General features: G+C 43.2%; 1 protein-coding gene across 7 annotated transcripts in view; it reads right to left on the bottom strand.

Moving 5' to 3' along the window:
* Window positions 1-20803: 20803 nt before the first annotated feature.
* The window catches only part of FARS2 (phenylalanyl-tRNA synthetase 2, mitochondrial), a 233022-nt gene continuing 229646 nt past the window's right edge, over window positions 20804-24179 (bottom strand). For all 7 annotated transcript variants that reach the window (XM_041475377.1, XM_041475375.1, XM_041475374.1 and 4 more), the window contains one exon: window positions 20804-21139. In XM_041475377.1, coding sequence (XP_041331311.1) covers window positions 21001-21139 — 139 coding nt within the window. In that variant the 3' untranslated portion in view covers window positions 20804-21000. The remainder of the gene's footprint in view (window positions 21140-24179) is intronic.

Here is a 24179-nt window from a genome sequence, read left to right as displayed (position 1 = left end):
CTGCAGCTCCTCTTTGTCTTGTAGCAGTAAGTGTTTTAGCTAAACAGATGTGCAAAGAGCTGAGACAAGCCCTTGTTCAGCTGGGCCCTGAATTAGAGAGCTGCCTAGAGTTGCCTGGAGTCAGTCCTGAAGTTGCTGTACTGAAACTTTGAAGGATGGCACCACAGGGCTTTGTAAGTGTCCCTGAGTTATGTGATGCTCCTTGCACATGAATCAGAGGATCATAAAGGACATTGCTCCAAAGTACTCCGATGATGACTTGTAGCCTCTCTCACTTAGCAGGCTACACTCCAGGTACCAGCAGCTCCTATCACTCATCCAAGCAAGACTTTTCTCAGCACATGTGAATTGGCTCAGCCTGGATGCTGAGTCTTAAATTAAGCTCGTGCTCTTTAAGAAAAGTCTGATATCACTCATCTAAATGTTTGCTTAGCAATGCCGAGTCCTCTCGGCTTAGCAAGTGCTGCTCTCTCTGTAATGTTCACCCACAAGCACACACTCCACTGGCAGCTGTAGGGAGCAGCAAAAGTGCAAGAGGGCCAAGGATGAGTCAAGGGAAAAACAAACTGGTTTTCCTTCCTTCCTGAATGGTCAAAGCCACCTTATGCATTGTAGCTTTACAGTATTTCTTGCAGAGGGGTACAGCACCCTCTGATATATTGCCTCTGGTTTCACTTATAGAGCTACACCAAAACCTATGCCTTGGCTCCATCCTCAATCTGCATTCAGTTGTCAGGTCTTACCTGCTTCTGGAAGAATGAAAAAAATGAACTTTCAGAGGCAGAACTGCAGCCTTAGCTTTATACCTCCTCCCACAGGAGTTGATATAAAATTATTCCAGGTTTTCTGAGTGCCTGGTTGGCTTGGGGCTGTGGAGGAAGGGTGTCACAGCTGCCTTGCTCATTTGGAAGCAGGGGAATGCCAGTACCACCAGCACCTCTGCCCTCTTCTCACCTACAGGCACTGAGTGGGAAGGATTTATCAGAAAGGATTTGCAATGAAGTGGATGTAAACCGTTAGTGTAAATCCCCCTGCAGCCTGGTGAGAATAAATCCTTCCCTCCTCCCCTCCTCTTTCACAGCCAGGAATGATATTAAGACTGTGGGACTGAGGATTTCCAGATTTCAAACATTAAAGTATTTTAATTGCACTTCAGGGTAATTCAGAATGGAGCGAATGAAACATTGCAGACAGAGAAAATAGCTGCTCTGGAAAATGTCTATAATTTTCAGGGATTCCTTTTATTGTTGACTACATCCAAATACTTCTGCCCTTGACTAAGCGCTCTCTGCTCCCCTGTGTCTCTTAGCAGTCCCTGCAGTGACCAAAGAGAACAGCACTAGAAAGAATAAACAGCCAAAGCTGGAACATAAAACCCATCAGGTGATGAAGGGGGCTCTCCCCTGGCTGGCTTAGTACAAACCAGGCTCCTGCTGCAGGCTGGGGCAGGGCTGGCCCTGCGTGTGCTGAATTGCAACCTGGCCTTTGGGAGAGAGAGGCCACCAAGGCAATTTAGGGCATCCCACTCTGGAATTCCTCCCTTACAGCTTTCACACCTCTGAGAGAAGCCCCTGCTCCGTCTGACTGCTGATATTCATTATTTATGGAGTGATGCAAACATGTCTAACGCAAGGATTATTTTTTTTTCTCCCTAGCACCTTAGGGGCTGTCAGAAGCAGAAGCAACCAGAAACTAATCCCCCTTCTGATTTCTCTCCCTCCTCCTACACACTGGGCAGGCGCAGGCACAGTTCCTTCACTTGCTGAGGCTCACATCCTGCTTTTCCTAGTGCTGTTCAGAGGTTGCTTTCCCAAGCTTGGTGACAGGGCTCTCACTTCAACAGGATAAAATGTCCATAAACACTGGTCTGTGCTCTTTCTAAATGTTTGTGTTATAGACATTTGACATTTATTTTAGCCTGACCCCAAGGTTTAGTGCAAATCTTTGTAGCATGGTAGCTTTCAACTCTGTCCTCTTTGAGACAACAAGGATAGCTTTTGACACAGATTGGCTCATGGGTTAATCCTTGTGTAGATGTGGTAATTTATACTGTAGCTGGCAGCAGCTGGATACCAAACCCAAAGGGTCAGGCAAAGTTTACCTCAGATGGCTGATGCATCTTAGGGACAGAATCTGTCTTTTCCACACAGAGGTGTACAAATCTGCTAATGATACCTTCCATCCCAGAGAAGACAGAGTTTATGTGGCCACCAGATTACCCCTGCAAACACCCTGACGACCTGATAATTACATGTGACAACTAATGAACTAAAGTCTACACACACATGCATGTGCACACTCTCAAATTGACAACCAATAACCATTTAGAAGAGGAAAAGGGAACATCTCAGCTCAGCCTTTTGGGCCCACAGACGTCATCAAATGCACAAAGGTGGAGGTAGTACCCTCTAGGTTGCAGTGGGAATAATTTGTACCATTATTTCCTCTACACTAAAATTAGTCCTGGGACTAATGATTTTCCTTTATTACTGCAAACATTGTATGTGCATGTACTTGCAGCACACAAGGCCCTCCCCATCCTCTGTCCCAAAAGACATGGCTCTGAATGCTGTCACAGGGTGTCTCTGAAGCCCATCCATGTCCCTTTCCAACAGCCATCCTTTTGCAATGCATTTGAACACAGAGCTCATGATACGGGGGAGAGCTGCGGGGAATGCCCAGCCATTCCTGCATTCTGGACAGGATTAATACATCAGACCTGTCTCTGGCAGATATTGTGTTTGAGGAATATTATTACATTTCCCATGCCTACGGCTACTTGTTGCCTTTTCCACACTAAGCAAAGAGTTACCAGAACCTTTTCTTATCTGTCAAGTTTCTGAAACTGTTAAACCAATACGACCTGCTTTCCTTTCCCACACCTAACAGGCTTGTCCTTCCCCACATTGTTTGTAAGTAAGTGAGTTGTAGTCTGAGCAATTTATTGGATTCCTCTAGCCTTGGAGCCAAGGAGAGGAAAGCTCACATCCGAAATGGTCCTCTGGGGCAGTTCTCATCACAGTGAAAACGGAGCCCTGGCTGTCCCTGCTGACTTCCTGAAGCCGTTCATTGCCTGGATGATGTTACTCCGTTGTTTATGGCTCACAGTGTACACATCATTCTCACAGTGCTCTGTTTTGGTTTGTGGGTTTGGGTTTTTTTTTAAAAAAAAGGGAATACAGGCTACTAAAGGGCATGGAGTATTCCCAGCTCATGTCTTGAGCCATGTCAAGGCAGGTGATTTCTGCAAGCAGAAGTCAGGATGGCAATAAAGCACCCAAGTTAAGCTGAGGGCTCTGAACTGTAAGGAGGGGAATGGGAATGTTTGCAGTAATAAACAAATAACAAATGGATTTCTCCTCCATATTCATATAGCAAGCTCAACATGAACAAAATCAGGCAAAATCCCTCCTCTCTGAGCCAGTATTTCACACAGTAGACAGTCCATTGCATTCTACGGGCATAAAACCTATGTTTATGGATGCATGAGTGCATGCACACACATGGGCATATGCATACACCCACATGTAAGAAATTACAGCCTCCATGGCACTTCCTCTTGCTGAAACCACATTTGACTTGCTGTTCATCCAGTCACGTTTGCACCCGGTCAGGTGCACAGGGCTAAGACGCTTGCCTCCGGCTTGTTTAGTTGTGTAGGATTAGGAAATGTGCACCAGGTAATACTGCACCTAGCTACTTGCAAGAGAGCACTCATGCTGGAAGTTTCCAACCATTTTCCCTTCCTGCTTTTGCAATGCTTTCCCTCCTAGAAAAGCTGCGTATCAGGAGTTTCTTCCATGCTGTGGAAGGTCCTGAAGCTGAAAATAAGAGATTTGGCTTGCCTTCTTCCCTCTGCTCTGGTAACCTGAATCACTTTGGGCCAGGCATTTAATGGATCTGAAGCACTCTTTGCCCACTGGGAACGGGCTACACCAAGATCATCTGTAGTGCCCTTAGATAACATTGATGAAATGCACTGCAAAGCTTAAAATGAGAAGAAAAAATGTAAGCAATGTCTGGTTGACCTGGAGCAACACTCCGTGCAGGAGTGCTCTGCCTCTTACAGCCACAGCAGCAAGTGCTGCCTAGTGAGAGCCGGCCAGCCTGGCCACCATCCGTGGCCCATTATTCCCCATCCATTCCCAGCACCCACAGTCATCAGAGCGGAGCTGTTGGAGGGCACTCCTCTGCCTATTCCATTTAGTAAGTGTTTATAGTTACATTGTTCACAAACGTGCTGCTTTAACAGCGCATGTTGACAGGGACCTCAGACCTGCTTCCTCACCATGGTCTACACCTTGCTTTCCTCCTACCCGGTAGAGGTAGGGGAAGGAAAAAACCCTTGTCTGTGCTGAGGATAAGTGGAAATCTCAAAGACAGTCATGGGTTTAAGGAATCAAATAAGTAGTAATTAAAAATAAGTGGGCAGAGGTCGTACATTCCCTTGCCCCATCTGGAAATGCAGTGGTGGATTTAGTATGCCAATATTGACACATTAATTAATCACTGCTTCTAAAATGCTCTGTGAGTGGAAGCCTAACACTGTCAAAATTATTATTAATAATGATACTTCTAGTATCATTTAGCTTTTTATTATTACATTATCATGCATTAATATTATATAAGAATATTAATAATTCTGATAGTATGTCCCTTAATATGGAAAGAGCAAAAAGACCAGTACCACTTATTAAAGACTTTCCCTGTATTTTAGCAGGCAGTCACTTTATAATTTTATCATTGAAATTAACTGCACAGTCACAGGCTGGGCTAGTCCTAATTAACAACAACAACAACAGAAAAAGAAATACAATGCAGTCCAGTAAACAGAAGCAGCTCCCTCTTTCTTCCACCTCTCCCCCCCGCCCGCCCAATAGTGCAAAATACATAGGGGACCCTGTTGTCATAGTAACTGGCATTACAGCTTGCTTTCGATAATTAATGGAGGGCTTTGCTATTACAGTATTCTTGAAATTTCACTTTCCCCTGTGCTGCACTGCAGAATGCAGTATCATTTCCCCATTCATAAATATTTCATTACCACAGTCTGCTGTGTTTCATCATCACTGATAACACTCAGACTAATCCACCCATTGCTGAATTCATGTCGCCCTGTCGGTAGAGCAACTTTCATTTCCTCCTTCCACTTCTGCAGTCTTCATTTTTCTTGTTCAGCGTTCTCCTGCTGCAAAACTGTCATCATAGGCTAAGTACAGAGACCTTTATTTTTCTTTACTCTGAAAAATAAGCGGGCGGTGAAAGCTCTGCCTGAGCAAATCCCATACAGACACACGCAGGCGCAATGTTTGCATCACAGATGTACTTTGTATGTTTCAGAAAACTGAGATATTTAGGTCATCAAGGGAGAGGAGAATTGTAAAATGTTGCTGTACCAGAAAACTTGGAGTCTGATTCAGCAAATTCCAGGGGTACCTTCAGACACATGCGTTGTCTCTCCGATGACAGCTGTGAGGAACAGAAGTGATATTCCCATCCAGAGGAACTGTTGGAGCATAATACATTTGGTAACTGACATATTAGTAGAGAATATCCAAAGCCAGTGGGGCAAACAGCTTGGAAGTACACATAGCAAGATGGAAGTAATAGAGATATGGTTTAATTTTTTTCCTTAGTATCAAAAGCCTCAAACAAATTAACTCTGACGTGCTTACACACACAGCTTCTACTGATATCCATGCAGAAGGAACTGGATTTTTGTTGTTGAGCCTCCCTTGACTTATTTGTTTTCTTTTTTTAAACGCTTTTCTCTTTTATGTCGCTACTCCTTTGAAACAAGCTGGTGGGAAAGACTGCGAGACCCGAAAGAGTCAGTTGCAAAGTGTCTCTCCTGTAACTCTGTGATAGACTTGCCTTAGATTGCATTTCCAGAGGAGACTAGGGAGGCCAAAGGCAAGGAAAATGCCATTTGTAACCTGTTTGACAGAACACTGCACAGAATCTGGCTTGTTTTGTAATAGGTATCACAGATGGGATGTAGTTTTCCTCTGGGAGGGGTTAAATCCTGGATAAGGAATCATGGCACAAATAAGCATTAGCAAAGACCACGGCATGCAACTCTTGACAGGCACTATATAAATGTATAAATGTATATATAAATGTGTGAGGAAAATTTGTTTCATCTATTCTGCATGTGGCAGAAATAGCTAGGTAAAAAATTGCACAGCCCATGCAATAAATAGCAGTTATTTGCCTATGCCATGCAATCTGCAAGACCTGCTAGGATGTCATTTATGTTGACACATTTAAAGAGAGAAGCTCTGCAAATCCATTTTCTTCCAAGCATCATAAAAAAACCCTACATTTTTTTTGCGTATTTCCAATTCAGATTTGGCAGTTTCATGTAGCAAGAAAAGAACACTGGAAGGGGATTGAGGGATTCTTGGGTATTATTATTTACCTTTTGCAAAATAAAATAAAATAAAATAAAAATAAAGCAATACAATTAAAAAAAACCTTTAAAATTATTTTAAAAATTAAATCTGCTTTTACAAATTCCATTCCTTGCCAGGAACCATAATAATCTTCTTCCATACTATAATTTCCCAACCATCAGCCATGAATGAATATATAGAATAGAGGAATCCACATCAGCCCAGGCATTTTTTTTCCTCTCTGCATGGAACATGACTCTGATGAGCAAACTTAATTTCTAAATGAGCTGGTGGGGTCTTTCATTCAGGGTGTGCTGGGATGGAGTCCCATAGAGTCAGACAAACACCAGTCTAAGTCAAGAGGGCCTATGCCAATACTCAGAAGGGAAGTTTTCAGTGTCAGTTAAATACAGGCCAAAGATCCAAATTGCTTTCAGTCCTCTGAGTGAATCTCCAAGTGTCTCCTCTGTGTGAATCCCTGTTAAAAGATCATCCCTGGAAGGGGAGAGTCTGGGCACACTTAGGGTAGGCTCAAGCTTTTGTTCCTGTAACTCAGGCAGATGATGCTGACCTTGTCTGAGCACATGATGGCCCTGTCTCCCCAGAGACATCCAGAGCTCAGCCCTTCTGAGCAGCCTAGAGGGGTGGCATGAGTTTAAATCCAGCTGGCAGCCACCCATCTTCATCCTGCTGAGTAAAACCCCTGTGCAGCCTGTGCAACCAAAAGGCTTCCTCTCGAGGGCATCCCCCTCCAAGCAGGAGCAGCCAGCTGGTGATTTTTCAGCAAAGCTGGACATGATGTGTGGGAAACCCCCCAGTTTGCCAAGCATTTTGGGAGCGAAAGCTCAGAGGAGCTGCAGCCATGTTCCCTAAGAACCCCGAATGCAAAGCCATTCCTGTGGGGAAAAGCGAGCCCTGGCTCCCCACGCAACCACCCGGCTGCCTCCCGTGCTATTACTGGCACACAAATACTTGTGTTTGGCCTTCAGCCATCCAAGAGCTGTAGCTCTTCAACTCCACAGCTCACAGGGGCTTTCTTCCTTGTTTCTTTCAGGTTGAGAAAGGGGAAAAAAGCAGGCAGATGAGTTTTGTGAAGTATCCATCTCCTTGCTCTGAGAATTTGTTGTTAGTGACATGTGAAGAGAAATTACTCTCGACAATAAAGGCTATGATATCTTTTCCCTACTATTTCGGACAGAAAGATGTGCTTGAGTGTGTGGGTGTGAGAGAGAAAGCAAGAGAGTAAGTGCCTGTGTGGGCTTATACGCAATTGCCATTTTATCTTGTTTTTCTTTTAACTTTCCCTATGCTTTCCCTAGCTTTTAAAGATATTTCCTAGGCCCCTGTCTGCTTCCTCTCATCCTCAGAAACTCAGTCAAATTTTCACCAGTAAGTGTGGCTCACAAGGCACTTTTCATGACTTCCTTTGTAAAATCTATGATCCCTACACTACAACCGTGTCCATTTGTATGTTGCTTCATCAGCAGGAAAGTTCTTGCCAGTTTTTCCTCCAAACTCTAAAATACTACCAACAGAAAGAAAGGAAGTTCATGTCACTTAATATGCCACCCTCTAACCCCTTGGTCCTTTCTCCATTTCCAAAATGCCCTTTCTGACACGTTCCAATTTTTCTTGAAGCAATTTTTAGCATCTGCCTCCCACCAGCTCCCTCACTGCCAGCAGACTCTTCAGTGCTCTCAAGATCCCAGTCACACAACCTGAATGATGAGGGTATCCTTCCCTGTTCCTGCTCTAGCCTCTGAGGGGGACTGGTGCCTCTGGGGCTGGCTGGAGGGAAAGCCCTTGTGCTAAGAATGTCGCTGACCAAGGGACTAAAGGAGTACCTGGCAGCAGCACACATGATATGATGAATATAAAGCAGGCCAGCAGGTGGTATTCACTGGCTTTCAACACCAAGTCCTTGCAGAAGGGCTTCAGAGATGCAGATTCCTATCCCACCCACTCCATCACCAAAAGGCCAAGGGAAAGCTACCCTGAAGCTCTCTCTCCACAGTGGTTCTCCACGTTTTGGCCCATATTGTTCATTGTAGGTGAGCTGGAGAAGAGGAAATCCCAAAGCTCAGCAATGTCTCCTGCAAGCCCAGACCCAGAAAACCAGAGCTATTTCCAAGTGCAGCCTTGATGCTGTAAGTTATCCTTAACAGCATTTATCACTCTCCCCTTGGCTTGCCGTGCTAAGCGGTTCTGCCTCCATGGCAACCAACTGAAGTTCAGGGATGGTTTTGGAGTGGCCCTTCTCAGTGTACCACATCAGGTCCTGTGGATGGTCCCTGCATGCCTGGGATGTGCCCTGATGTCAGCACAAACATTGTTAAATATCCACACTAATGCAGTGGACTATGCAGTGTTACCTCTGGAAGTCTCAAAACACATGGCGAAGGAAAGCTGGCATTATCATTCCCACTTTACAGGCCGGAGAACTGAGGGGATGTGAATTCTCCATGGTCTCTCTGGTCAGTGCCCCTGCAGGAAATAAAAAGGAGATTCCCAACTCCCTTTTCAGTCAATCACAACTTATTATGGCACTTATACTTTCCTGACCAGTCAACATCTGTCCTCTGTTCTGTGCCTGGATTTTGGAATTACATCCCTTCTGTATCTAATAGGAATTTAGCACTTAAGTAGGAAGCAATGTTCTCTGATTCATTCATGCCACGGTTTTTCTGCGAGATCCCTTGCATGACGTCCCTTTCCACCCTTTCCCAGCCTCCTCATACCAGCAGCCAACAAGCAAACAGAGGCATGGGATCCACAGCCTCTTGCCAGAAGCCATCCTTTTCCTAAAGCAAGACAGTGTACCCAGACTGAGGGTTGCATCAGGTAACAGCAGCTGAACCACCCACGGTTTGAGAGATTTTCTGTGGAATCACTAAGAAAGGTAGGATTTCTAAGGTGTCTAAACGGAAAAGGAATAGAAGTCATTCTTTCATAAAATAAAGAAGTTGAGAAAGAAACATCCTACTGAAAGTCAAGTACTAATCTACAGTCTAAGACCTGGGACTAGTTGAAAGGTTTTAGAGAGAAAAAATTTACGTAAGAAGGTTCAGGTAAAAAAAAAAAAAAAAAAAGAAGGAGCCGCTTCAGAAGAATGTTGCAATTTTGGCAGCTCAAATGGTGGAAGCTACTGGTGCTATAATTTTTTCAGCTGCCATAACACTAAGAAGCTGCAAGCCCTGGGAAACCCAGATCATGAAGGTTTACAGTAGCTGTAAGCTGAAGACTATCACATCAGTTGTTTATAAATAAATACTTTTTTGGCTCTGTTATTTTGGAAGCAGAAGAGTGGCAGAATTTTATCTCAGGCCAGAAGTTATGGGTTTTTTTGATGAAACACTAAAATTTCTAATGGATAAAGTGAGAACTTTAGCTCCAAAGAGACCCTATGAATAATATAAACTCTAGCTCCAAAGAGACCCTATGAATAATATAATATAGGAAAATTTTTCCTGATTTTTGCATGACTAGCTAACAGACAAAAGAAGTAAATATGTAGTAACTGTTGAAAAAAACCCTTAAGTGTTGGTAAATCAATCTAAAATACAGAGGTAGTCAAACTGTACAGTACCTGAGCTACTCAGTAGTCAATGGCATTTTATAGAGGAATGTTTTCCCCCGTCATTAACAAAAGGATAGCATTTGACTAATTATGCAGCTAACACATATTACATTAAACACAGTCTTGCAGATCATGTAAATGAGAACAAACAATTTTTAATGCCATGTGAGTCAGTTCCACGGTGAGCATGTGGCTCCAGAAGGATGACATGTTCAACATGCAAGTTCTTGCCTGGCTCATTTCCTTCCTCTTTCAACTGACTCCTCAAGGCTGTTGCCTAAGAAAGTCTAATTTCACGAATGATAAACAATGCAGAACATCTGTATTTTGGCCACTTTCTTTCAGATTTGTGACTGCTTATTAAAACCAAACAATAAAAAAAAAGTTGTTCCCTATGTGAATGACAACCCACACAGTTCAGTTTAAAATGACAATATTTAAACCAGTTAATAATATATTATTCAGCTTTTCCAATCTGCCTGTTCTGGTTCCATACAAAAACCATACTATTTTGCACTTTCGTGTTTTTCCAAAAGGGCTCCCTTCTTGTCTGCTAAAAAAAACTAGATTGCCATTGTTCTCCAGGAATTTAGAGGCTGAAGTCAGGACTCTCAAGAAGGAGATAAAAACTGCATAAGGAGGCCAGTCCAGCGTGTCTCAGCTCAGGGTCATGCTAGTTTGGCAGACTCTCCCTGCCCACCCAAAAGGAACCAGGGAAGCCTGGTCAATATTGCCAGATCCTGCTGCTTTAGAAGCAAAAACATGGGGGAAGGCAGTTGCAAAAGAAACTCCTCCCTACATAACTCATCAGTTAATGAAATTCTGCCAAACCAAGACAATTCTTCTACAGTTTCAGTTACAGAAGTTATACTTTATACCCCATCTTAGACTGCTGCCATTAAAACAGGTGGTTTCAGTGCAGTGGTTGCTGCATTTCAGTGTCACCTACAGCAATTTCCCGTTACAGGAATCATGCGTGCACACCCCTAAATCTGAGATGCACTCTTAGATACTTGGGACTACCAGGACTCTTTAAAAATATGTCATTACCATAATAATTACCTATGTAACAATTTTCACTTTCCCATTTGCAAAGCTATTTTTGAATAGTGCCATTAACCTAAGGAACTCTCAATCTGGCACTTTCCATGACTATTAGACAAACTCTACAGTTCGGTTTTTTTTTGTTCTTATTGTTAATTTTTTTGCTCAGTTTCATCTCCATGTTACCCCCTAAGCTAAAAACCAGCCAAAAATTAATTACAGAGAGCATTATATCCTAGGAGCTAGAAATGGAAAGGATGTATTAGATCACCACACCAGCCAATTTACACTTGCTCCCTGAATTACCTTTCCTAATGCTTTGTCCAGTTTGGCTTGAAAAAAGACAAAGCAGTTGGGCTCCTGCCCTTTCCCTTGGGAGGCCGTTTCACAGCAAAATACATCTCACTGTCAGGAAATTTTACCTTACTTTCAGTCTGACTGTCACACTATTAGCCCTTGTTATATGCCTGCGTGTCACACCAAGAATTCTGCTCTCATGCTCAGGAGAGTGGGAGGGTGTTCGTGCTCATCAGAGCACTACATGTCTGACAAACCACACATTTGTTAGTCATTCCTGAGCTGGGCTCAGCATCAGTTTATATCTGAACTCATCTACCTGTGCTTCCACCTCTCCTGATCAACTCTGTCACTCTCCTCCAAAAACTTCCCAGATTTGTCAGTACCTCTCTGGTTACCAGGGGCCTGGTGTTGACTGTTCTGGGTATTTTGGGATGTGGGACAGCAGGCAAAGCTAGATGACAGGTTCAAACCGACCAAGAGCATACGTTCTTTTTAACATAGCTAAACTCAGCTTCTTACCACAGGACATAAATGACAGAATTTCACATGGGCACAAGAGGAAACAGAATAAGTTAATGCTAGAAAAATAATGCATTGAGAGCTCCTGCATGTATAATCTTGTATGTAAGAGCCTGGACTGCCAAACTAGGCTCATCACATGGAGACAAGAACAAAATGTTATTTGATAACTTGATGAAATGTTTTCATGCACACTTGCCAGCCTTTCACAAGAGGAAATGTGTTTCAGACACCACCCCGTGAATCTCAGCTCTCGCGGCACCCCGATGTGAGCACTGGGGTGTGCACCGGCCTTGGAGCAGGCAAGGACCAGAGGAAGAAGGCGCACTGCTGCTCTCTGCACTCTCATGTCCAGAGAGATGCCCTGCAGGGCTAAGCCTTACCACTGAGCATTTCATCCCCTTCCTTACAGCAGATCCAAGGTGCCCAAGAGCTCTTGATATGGGAAATTAAATCTTCTGGCAGACCAGGCATGCTAAATCCCCAGACAGAAACTGTGTAGCTCCTGACACAATTTCAGTACACACACCAGACTGAGATCCTTACAGAAGACACATACACAGAGGACCAAGATGCTGTGAATGTGCTGCCAATTGCTTCCCCAGCCTCACTCAACATGTGCTTTGAAAAGAAAAGAGTGGAAGTATTGGGAAAATTACATGCCTGGTGATCCTTGTTGCCTCACAGTTTCCTTCTTTCATTCTTTGTCTCTCAATCACTGTAACACTTCTGGTTTTGGTGGAGAAAGCTTCCTGTGTAATGCATTAATGCCACTGCAATGCAGAGAACAGAGAAGTGGGGTCTAATCCTAATCCAGTGCTGTAAGGATTAGGCAAAGCACTAAAGTCCTCCTCCCTTCCCTCATTCCTGAGGGCACATGCCACCTAAAGAATGGGACTCAGGTATTGCATCAGGAATCTGTGAGACAAAGCCAACCCCTCAGTCTCTCCAGCCTTCTGTTCATGTGTCTGATAAAAGCCTATCATTTGATCTTCGTGGGAAAAATGTTTCAAGATCACTAAGATCTTGTAGGAAAGGCCAGGGTTACAGCAACTATTAAGAAAAATTCCCCCATTTATGGAGAGATTTGTCCCTCCTTTTTAGGTAGGCGCTTATTGGGAGGGTTTAATAACAAGCCTGCCCCATTTACAAAATGTGCTTTTCCAGACAGTTTTCTGGACAGAGTCCCATACATGATACTCTGGTTTTACATACAAAATAACTTGATGACCATGTAGGAAAGTCACTGGGATCACCGTGGCTTACCATGGTGATCCCAGTGTTTAGCTCAACATCTGGACTGTACAGCTGGTTTCCAGGTGGAGATGGCCATGTATGATGCCACCTGCATCTACACTGAAAAAATGACCTTTTCCCTGGCAGCATGGAGCAGTTGCTGCCTAAATGCAAGGCAAACTGTCCCACATGGATCACCTCACATCTACTTCCCTCTGGGAAATGTCACTACTTTTCTTCCTGTTAATCATGTCTCCACTGGAACATCAGTGCTAGGAGAAGCATTCTTCCAGCTGAGTTCCTTCAAAGCCCAGAGAAGGTGACAGCAATCCACAGATCCTGTAAATTAAGAGCCACTTTCCCCTCTTTGCCCTATCCTATGCAGAGCCAGAGCACCAGGCACAGAAGGTGTTAGGGAACAAGCAGAGAAGGCACAGCCAGTGACCCCAGATGTGTGTCCAAATAGAAAGGAAGCCATAAAACTACCAAGCAATTTTCCAAACATGAATGAAAGGGCCTTCAGTGGAAATGCTGGCCTCTCTTGGAGCCTCACAAGCTGCACTGATGTGGAAATGCTACCACTGCACAAACCTGTTCTCTAGTAAAGACCAAAACTGACTTCTCTGCATAATTTTTAAGAGGCTAGATTTTTTTGGTCATTATGGCAGGACGTTTAAGTAATTCAAATTCCTGTTATAAAGTTGGCCTTTCTGTTAAGTCACCTTTCCTCCCTGGAGGCAGAACAAGACCTGCATTGTCACCAGCAGCAGGTGTTGCACAGGAGCCTAAAACAGATGCCACAAAGTCTTTCAGGCTGTAAAAAAAGTCTCAAGTGGGAAAGGGAGTTCTCTGCCCAAAATTTGATTGATCTTTGAAGGGAGAGTGCTCAGAAGAGTGTTGGCTCTCTGACAGAATGAGGCACCAAAAAGTACTGAATTTTTCTAGGAAAAAGGTGATTTCTGTGTAATGGGGCAAAGCAGCAGAGAGAAAAATCTCTAATCAGACAGAATATAAGGAACAACAACCTTGCTTGTGTGTCCACAGCAGAGAAATGAGACTCACATAAACACTCTGATTTCATATGTGTGTGACACACAAACAACATAATATGGTAAAGTACTGAAAATGTTCTAAGCAAAGCTGGGCTGACCTCCTTGTTCAAACATAAGAAGTAATGCTGCAAGGCCAGAACATCAGGAAATAATATAATTCATAATCAAATTCAATTTTTTCTGTTTCTAACAAGCGGAAAGGAAAATGATGCAGGCTATACAGTACAATAAAGCAGCTTGTAAACACAGGGAAGGCTGCTGTTATTATTTATCACAATATATTTGTAACCATTTTTTGGAAGTACATGCAAGGGACCATGCTGGGCATCATGTTCTTACTAATATACCTGAACTTTCAGTCAGGATACACTTAGTTAGGCCTTCCTTGCAGGCTGCTATTTCTCTGTCTCCTTGCTTAAGGAAGCAAGGCTGTGTGCCATGGAGATGGGTGTTGGGGCTTCCGTTGCCACTGACTGTTGGATCCAAACACATCCATGCTGGACTTCAAGTGAGGGTCTCTGAGGCATGATGTTCTGGCAAACTTTGGGAGAAACAGCAGCTGAGAGGAGACACCCAAGCATTAACACACATACTCGGGGAGCACTGAGTTTTTTATTGGCCCCAGTGTGAAAACCTTCTGAGCAAGCTTCTGGCAAGGCAGCAGGCACTGACTGGGGTGGAAAGGGGAGAAGAGCTGAGGTCTGGAATCATGGGAAGGAGATTAACCAGAATTTCGGAGATTGCCAAACAAAGGAAGTGCTTTAGGGTAGGGCCCAGGGAGATAAGCTTATATGTACCGTGAGCACAGGACAGGAGTTTTAAGGGAATCAGGCTCCAAATGTGTTGCTGTGCAAAGCACAATGTCTCCAGAGTCTCCAGTGTCCAGGCAAGAGCTTCCTGTGGACACTGAGCAGACATCTCTGGAGAGCTGTTTGGTGATCCCAGATGGCCCTGTTCCTCCTGAAAGCACCACCAAGTACGTGAACACCCAAGAGGGGCCTTGGTGTGGGTACAAGTCAGACTTTTGACTTGAGTTCGTCAAACCCTCCCCTCACAAACTGGAAGACACAAACAAACCTATGGACCTACACTTCCATTCCCACACGTTTTCTCCACTTCCTATACTAAGATCTGTCAATAATACCCTGTGAATGATTATTAGTTTCTATACCACCAATGACTAAAGATTTGGCATGAGAATCAATAATTCCTTGAATTAATCATCAGTTACAGCAATAAATGATGACCAAAAGGCCTGGCCGTGCATGTTAATTATTTACTATGTGCCTGTGCAAAGGCAGGCAGCCAAAATCATATCTGTGCCTCCCTGGAGCATGGTGGTAGGGAAGATAGTTCAGCACTTTGAGCCCAGGACATGAATGCCTTTCTTCTCAGTCACCCTGGGATCACTCCCTAAACCTGTTCCCCTTCCCCAGAATGACACCGGCGTCACCACGGCCACTGAGTGCTGGGTTACAAAATCTTTCCAGTGACATTTGGACAGATACCTCAAGTTTGGACTTTCCATCCTGTACAGACATTGTTGAAATCCCACAATCAGTTAATTGTACCTGTTGGGGGTCTAGTAAGCTTTTAGTCCTGACCCCTGGCCTTGATGTGCCTCCCGTCTGTGGATGGAGATGGGAACAACCATTCATATGCACGCAGGGATTCTGCTGAAAATTGGCTGCACAGGCAGCACATTGTGAGATGCAGCTAATAGATGCTTTGCTGCAGCAAACACCAACACAGTGTGTCTGGCTGTGGCACATGGCGAAGCTGCAGGCACTAAAATAAAAAGAGAACAATCTACTGCCCATTTAAGTGGCAGCTGCTCCGGATGACTGCAGTGCTGCCCAGCAAATTACTGAGCAGGCAGAGGCGCAATTCCCTGGACCACGTGTTAATCACCTGCATCCAGAGGGTGAGAACAGAGAGACCCTGCAGTAATGTGGTGCAGGAGCGCAGGCTTTAGGCTGTGGCGTAATAAATCTCCCTGCCTGCAGCCTGGCACTGTTTCTTCACCAAAGTTATACCAAATTTCACCAGCAAAACTGAAATGAGAAAGCAAGGTCGTGTCAGAAGGCTAAGTACAAAAGGCAGACGAAACCAGACTCTACTTAGTTAACAGTGGGCATAAATAGAATGACAGAGGCCATCTGACAAAAGCACAAAAGCACGAAAACTGCCAAACATTTGCGTGCATCAGATGTTAATGATGATCAAACCTTATACAACACAGTCTGGAGAAGTCAGTGCCTTCACCCAGCATATGTCCATACTCTGTGTTGAACTGCAGTTGTCTCCTCTGAGATAACTCAGCTTAAAATTCTGATGTGGTTGCACCAACATTTAAAAGCAGGTAGCAAGTAACCAGTGGCTGGTTTCTTGTGTCCCCTACAAATTTGTTCAAGGTCATCACAAGACTGCTTCAGTTTTGGTGGCAATGCTTACATATCTAAAATTTGATCAGGATGTGTGCAATTAGTCAATATGGCCTGTTCTACACAGAAAGCAAATCTGTTTTACAGAAACAGTCATCTCTGAGCAAAGACACACAGCAGACAGTAGCTGAAGAGAGCTCTGAGCTTTAAAAATATGGCTACTTATTTCAGAGCTGAAGTACAAAGCCATTTTCTCTCCCAGATGGTAACAATTCAGATGGAGATAGTTCACCAACTAGCAAGCCTGAAATACCCAGCACAATCATTTTATAGGCTCACACTGAATCTGACACAATGTCCTTGTGCATAAAACTGCTTCTGTGTGTGTTTGGGGAGGTGGTGGCAATACAAAGTGCTTTCTGACCCCGGCTTAACTAACAAGGACCAGTCAACCTTCAGTCAACCCACAGTGAAGACAAGGTTCTTTAGTTTTGCCCAAATATGATCTCAGTGATATGGACATAATTGTGTTTTTCAGGGCAAGACTCCTTGTGTTTACTTCAATGAACCACCAAAGAGCCCTGTCTTGACTGTGAGTTTTCCTGAGACAGTTGAAATGCACCAATCACTGCAGATAAAAACTGCCACACGAAAAGCCCACAACTTTTTTTTCCCACTTAAAAAAAAAAAAAAAGTTAATCCCTACACAAAATTATTGAAGGCCTGAGACCAATATGTCAGTAGTTGAGAAACTCAATACAGGTACAGAATAAGAAGTCAGTAAATTCAGTGCTGCAGTACAGCCACCAGCTGCAGAAGGGACAGCAGTAACACTCTCAGTGGAAGGGCAATAATGACCATCAGTGATTTACTAAAAGTTTGGATTCCCAGTAGAAAACTGATTTCAGATTTTTGCGACTGTTTGATCACACCTGGCAATACCATGGCAGAGGTGACTGAAAACATCAAAACCTCTGCAAAACACAGAGCCATTTCTTGCCTATTTAGATCACACCACCTTTCCATTGCAGCACCTTTAAAAAGAACATCAGGACCAGGTAAAACTTAGTGCACTGTAAATCTGCTGCCTTTTACTGGGAAGATCCCAAACTGGGTGTTAAAACTAAATCTTTGATCTTTCAGGAATCACAGCTAGCTTGAAAACCAATGGCAACTATGAAGAAAACCAGCACCCACAACATTCAAATGGTACATACTGTTCAGTCACACAGATGCCCAGCCAGTACTTCTGTAGCTTCTTTTGCTACAATTGACTTTCCCCTCTTTTATTAAAGGATGCTGATATAAAACCCAGAGGCACACAAAAAAATACACAAGGAGCTGATAAAAACGAGAAGCAGTGTATCGTGCCTCTCACTAGTCAGTCAGCATGCCTATTAATTACTTAAATGCTGCTCCCCTTAATATTTCCACATGGCATGGTATCACTCGGATATTCGGGAATTCATCCCCCTTCACTAGACTTGGAGCTCATCCAAGGCTGGGGGATATTCATGAGACAGATTATAGGGTAGCAGAGACCAGCAAGAAATCTTACCTTGGCAGTGATGTTGCTCTTGGTCTTCAAGGCAGTTCACCCACCTTTGTGCTGAATATGTCTTGAGAAAATCCAAGTGACAGCAGTGGGTCATTCTTTGACAGAGTTGGTCACTGTCTGTCCCAAGACCTTCCTCAGTCATACTCCTACCAGGATCAGTCCAGTCTCTTAAGTCCTGTTAGCATCCTGTGTCTCTGACCAGCAGTAAAATAAATCATGGCTTTTACAACCTTGGGATTCTTATGGGCTCTCCATCAGCACCCACAAGGGATCCCATGGTTTCAGAGTTTACTACTATCCATAGCAAATTTCCCAGTAAAATTAAGGTCAAGCTTTGAAGGGAAGATCATATTTTCCAGAGGATAGGAGCATAAAAGTGCAACACTGATGCCTTTTGATCTGAGGTCTGCTTTGCTACTTGTGGTGAATCCTTGCCAGAATAATAGGTCTTCAGAGTAGATTAATCCTAGAACATATATGACAAAGGTTTACCTAAGCTAAACATACCCCAGTATTTATATTATGCTCACAGCCAGCCCACATGATTTTACAGATCTTCATATGATTGAATCACACTTGCTTCTGAAGAGGTTGTTGGGTTTTTTAAACTTAATGGTTCACGTTTTTGCCTGAAAGTTGCTCCTATGAAAACATGTACTCCAGAAGATGATTCCATGGTGTCAGGTCACCTTCAAGGAAAGCTTTCAATTTCCCCCTTATCCTATTACCTTGTGAGATCAACTTTTCAGGTTTCAAAGGATAACACTACTCCATCAAGACCTGGCTGTTGCAGGAAGCCTGTGCTCACTGGAGTGCAAATCCAGAGAGCGAGTCACAGAATTGTTTAGCTTGGAAAAGAGCTCTAAAATCATTGAGTCAAACACAGCTGATGTTAGTGTCTGGATATGGGCTGATCCTATAACATCCAAACTTGCAAAGCCAGACATTATGTCCTGTGGCTGCACTGAAAAAGGCTCAAGGTCCAATTTTTGTCCTCCTTGTTTTCCCCTCAAAATTGACTGATCAGAATCAAAGAAGAACTGAAAGATTTGGGGAGTAGAAAAAGGAAACTTCACTAATCAATAAATTAAGAGGGAAATCTTGTGACCTACTTCACCACAGATGTTCACCTGTTTTCCCAAGAGACTTAGTTCTTTCATACAGCACACAAGGTTATGGTACTCTCTCCACAGACAATTTCATCAATTAAGATCCACATTATCTGCTGCCCTGTGTGACAGCATCAATCATGCCCTGTCTCAGAACAAGTACTGCTCAGTGCCATTCAGGTAAGTCCTCCTTCTCCTCCTCCTCCTCATGTCATCACTGAGAATTCTGAAAAGGTGAAGGATTAAGGAGACTGAGAAACATCAAATGGGCCAGGCTGTATTTATGGATCTTGGTAGATGGTGGTTTAAAAATAACCACATAGGTTTTTCTGATGCCTAAATGGCACCCATTCTTTTTGCCTTATAAAAAGTCTAGCATACTGTTTTCATCGTCAAGTTATTTGGATAACACAACAGCGATTTAGATTAGGATTTGTTTACACAGCTAAATATGTTGAGTAATGAAATTAAAATGAGCTCTCTGCCTCTGTCACATCTGCAATAGTAACAGGCTTCGTATGGTTGAGTACAAGCCTGCTGAACAGATGTTTCTTGATAAGGTATAAATCAGTGTTAGATGCTGTTTATTGCAGCATTTTTACCGCCTTCTTCCCTGAAGGAGGGAATGTTGTCTGCACAGCAACCAGATGTGACCTGCAAGACTGTATGAAATGCTATCACAAGCCAAAACAGGTCCCATATTCCATATCAGCATCTGCAATGGCTCATCAAGTATTTATCAGGTCATTTGAACATTTCTAAAGGCCCTAGCACCATATCACCACCAGAATTTACTTATTATAACCTGCAATGAAAAAGGCAAGCATCCTGTAAAGCAACTGGAGCCTCAAACAGCAGATCCCATTTTAGTTTGGTTTCCTGCCTTAAAGGTCATATTTCTGAGCAGACTCTGCTGCTAGATAGCAAGATACTGTGAGAGATCAAGGCAGCTGTTTTTCAGGGCATTGTAGGGAAGAGTTTCTATTTACTGCCATTCTGCCATAGGTGATATCAACACTTTGATGGTGACGGGGGTAAGATTTATTTTGAACTGGTGTCTATGCAAAGAGAAGTGAGACAAGGGAGCTTCTCCCCTGGTGAAGGTGGCACAGCTTGGAGCACCTCACTAAGCTCTGCCCAGCTCAGTGGATCTAACAGGAAGAACTTGTCAATGACCCAGCATTTGCAGACAGCCAAGCCTGGCCCAAGCCACACTGGCTTCTCCTCTGTAGCTGATGAAAGCAACACCCATGGGCTCTGAAGGCAAGAGAGTCAAACTTCACAAGAAGTACTTCTTGGAAGGTTTCTTGAAGCAAAATTTTACCTCTCTTATTAAAAAAAAAAAAAAAAAAAAATAAAAAAAGATGGGATTGGGGGTGTGGTGGGCCAGAATGGGTTTTTCTTCCCTGAACTAATCTGTGTCTCTGATTTGCTTCACTTGTTACATGGACAGAAGATCCTGTCAACACAGAAATAATGCCAAGTATTTACAGTTTAATGGAACCGAGGGACCAATTAACAACACAGAAAACCACCAGGCAGTGTATTGCTTATCGTAACAGGAGGGAAATCTTACATTACTGCTGTTCCCCCATTTCTTAAAATAAAGCACCAGCGTTTCATCAATGATTTCTCAGTAGTAATGTTTATTACCTGCCAGTTTTACCATTGCCCATTCATCAATCGCTTTCTGTGTTCAGTCACAAAACCTGTCTCTCTACTTGTGACCTAAAACCACCCCCAAAAAAAGAAGAAAAAATAAAAAAAAAGAAAGAAAAAAAAAGGAAAAAAATAAGTACTGTCCTCAGGGCTCCAGAGCAGCATTGCTAGAACCTGCCCTCCACCCCAAGCTCCCGAACTGCTGACTCCTCAATAGCCTGATGGATGCAATGCACCTCGTCCTGCGTTAGCGTCCTCTCCGGGTGCCGGTAAACGATACGGTAGCAGTGGCTGACCTTCTTCGTCCTACAAAACACAAACCAAAAGAGGACTCATAAATACATCTGCCTGCAAATGCAAATACATGAGGCCAAACACTTACCCTCTGGATCATTTTTATTTGCGGTCTAATTTTGCCCTTGTTGCTTGAAAATCACCTTAAGGCTAAGATACACAGTTCAGAGAGGCGGGACTGAGCTGAATTTTAATTTTGGCAGAGGACTTTGCTGAAGTCCACCTCATACCTCAACCTGTATTGTGGTGTGGTAGCTTCTTACCAGAGCAAACAACCCCCACAGGAGGGATTCTTACCCTGTGTCATGGAAAGTAAGAGACAAAGGAGAACAGGGAAGAGGAATAGAGAAAAGGGAATGACAGGGGAAAGAAAAGTATTTAAGAGTTGCTGGCTAGGCAAAGACAAGTTAATGAAAAATCAGGACAAACCACTAAGTTGAGTAGGAGTGAAAAAAATCTCCTTGCTCTCCATCAAAAGCAGGCAGGAGCACCTAGTTGTGCAAGGGACTCTCTGTAATTGCAGTGCCTGTGTTACAGAATTTAAATGGCAGTTTTGGCATCCTTTTTAGTCTCAAATGGAGCCCACACAGCTGCTTCTTTCAAAGGTGAACACTCACTTCAATGAAAGAGAAAAAATCTGAGGGGAAAAATAATGGAAAACCAGACAGTACCAGGCAGAAGAAGCTTCCAGACTGGCAGAACTCTGCATTTAATGGCACACAAAGGCAGTCAGCAAGCTCTGGGTCATCTCTCTCCTGAAAATTGCTTCATGTTAGAACCACATTTATGCTTATGATTATTTGATTAAATCTAAAGTTAGATGTGTTCATCCACAACGACAACTCTCAAGATATTAATTTCAACCTCAAATCCTACTAGGAACAGGCACAGGTAATTTATACCTCAGAATTGTTGTTTGATACCAATTTTGTCCCACCCAACAAGGGTAGGAAATTTGCCCTGCTCCCACTGGCAGTTTACAACAAAAAAGCTACTTCTAATTAAAGCATTTCTCCTTTTTTTGTGTGCTCTGAAGATAAAGCAAGTTAAATCTGGCTAGCACCTGAAAGGGCAAACTGCATTTCATAAAGTGTTAAGCTGACTGCAGTTAACTGCTAAAAGCCAACCAAGAGCTTTCCCTGTGTGCAGGTTAAATGCTGCAGAAAAGTAATCTTTGAGAAAAGAGGGGGAGGTGTAACTGTGGGGAAGGTGTTGCTCTCCTCTGCTCCACCTCTTCAAAGCAGCGAAGAGGACAAACCTCGGGGAAGCAAGTAAATGGAATAACAAGGATTTGGTCAGATGCTACATTGCCAGTGAAAAACTTGAGTAAGAGAGAGGGATAATTCATCAGAGTTCAACAGAAATTATTTCAAAACCAGGCTAGCAAATATCCTTAGAGTTGGTAGTGTTTCAATTTTTAAAGGTGCTACAGGAATACACCTGATCAAAAACATTTGCAAATTGTTTTGGCTGAAAATCCACTTAGAAGGTGTACAGTCACAGGCTTAATCCTGAAGTTTTACAAATATTGGGAATATACCCCATGAGTGAAAATTCATTATCATTATTTAATATGATGTAAAAATGAGTTTGCTTAATGTAGGTGTATGCTGTGGTCCATGTAGCTACAGCACTGCTTCTTCACTGGCCTTGGTTAAATGAAAGTGACAATTACTCCTGACTCAGGCGTTTCTCTGTACCCCTCCCTCCATGCTAGAGAGTGGTTCATTCTGTAACAAATTATATATGGCAGACTAGGACACAATAGTTTCTTGTGGGTTTGTGGAAAAACAGTAGCTTTAGGATGTATTTAAATCAGGAAAGGGTAGAGGTTGCAGAGAACAGCACTGGACTAGAGTTCTGCTAGCTGCAGCTGAAGTTAAGCATTGGTGTGAGAGAACTAAAATGGGGATTGCATTAAATGTAATTAATCTAGATTTAATTATAGGCAAAAAATGAAGTTGTAACTACTAATATACATTACTCCACAAACATGGATGCTAAATTGTATGCGATGTTTTTCTCCCACCTTTTAGCTAGGTTTATCTGCATCTCTGTTACTATTTAGAAAGGAGTATAAGGGTTCAAAGCCATTTCAATAAAAGACACACTGCAAGTTTCAAAACCTTAAGCATTGTTTCCACAGTACTATTTACTAACTTTTCAGGGGAGATTTGGAAGAGCACTTTTCAGCTCTTCCCTCCCTTAATATTTCCCCTGCTCCCAAATAAAGTGTTAAAACACTGTGATTAATCCCTGCCATCAGCTACAACTGGAAACAATTATTGTCAGCAAATAATACCTTTGCTCATTCCGTTTCTCACTTCCCTTTTATTCTGCAGAGCCACAGAGTGTTTGCCTACCTTAGCGATGGCTCTGCTTATGCATAATGAAGCCTCTGCTGCATGTCATGCTGCAGCCTGACGATACAGAAGTAGTGGCTCTTTATCCTGAGAAACAAAATTTTGAGGCCAAAACCTGCAGCAGCAGCTTCATGAGGTAAAAAAAAAAGAAAAAAAAGAAGAAAAAAAAAAGAGTAAAATAATGTAGAAGCGTAACAGTGAGCACAGCGGGCTTTATTTACCTAAAGTGCACCGCCTGACAAGTCCGTGCGGTTGCAGTCACGCGGACTCCTCTCCCATTAGGCTTCAGCTGATCTCAGTGTCACAAGTCTCCTCTGCACCAGCCTGCGGCTCTCAGGTAATGAAGCGCAGTGAACACAGAGAAGCACTGCTCAAAGGGAGAAGGAAGACAGGGGTTTATTCTGATGCCACAGGAGGAAACAGGATACAGACTGTGGACAAACACTGGAGCGAAAAAATGCTTAATGCTCTTTCATATGAGTTTTGGAGGAAAGAGCTTCGCCTCATGATTTTCAGGAATTGGCACTCAGCTGCCTTTATGTGCTAGGGAGCTGGTCCCTGCCCGGTCAGAGTCACTGTGTGGGGTCCCTATGAAGGTCAGTGTATATGTTTGGGTATTTCAGCCTGATGCCTAAGCAGGACAAAAAATGAAGGGGTCTTAGTCTGCCACTAGTCTAATAAAATCAATA

Source organism: Pyrgilauda ruficollis, unplaced genomic scaffold (genome assembly GCF_017590135.1).
Source record: "Pyrgilauda ruficollis isolate IOZ18807 unplaced genomic scaffold, ASM1759013v1 scaffold35, whole genome shotgun sequence".
Lineage (NCBI taxonomy): Eukaryota > Metazoa > Chordata > Aves > Passeriformes > Passeridae > Pyrgilauda > Pyrgilauda ruficollis.
The sequence above is the reverse complement of the archived record's forward strand: the minus strand, read 5'-3'. Positions and strand labels throughout refer to the sequence as shown.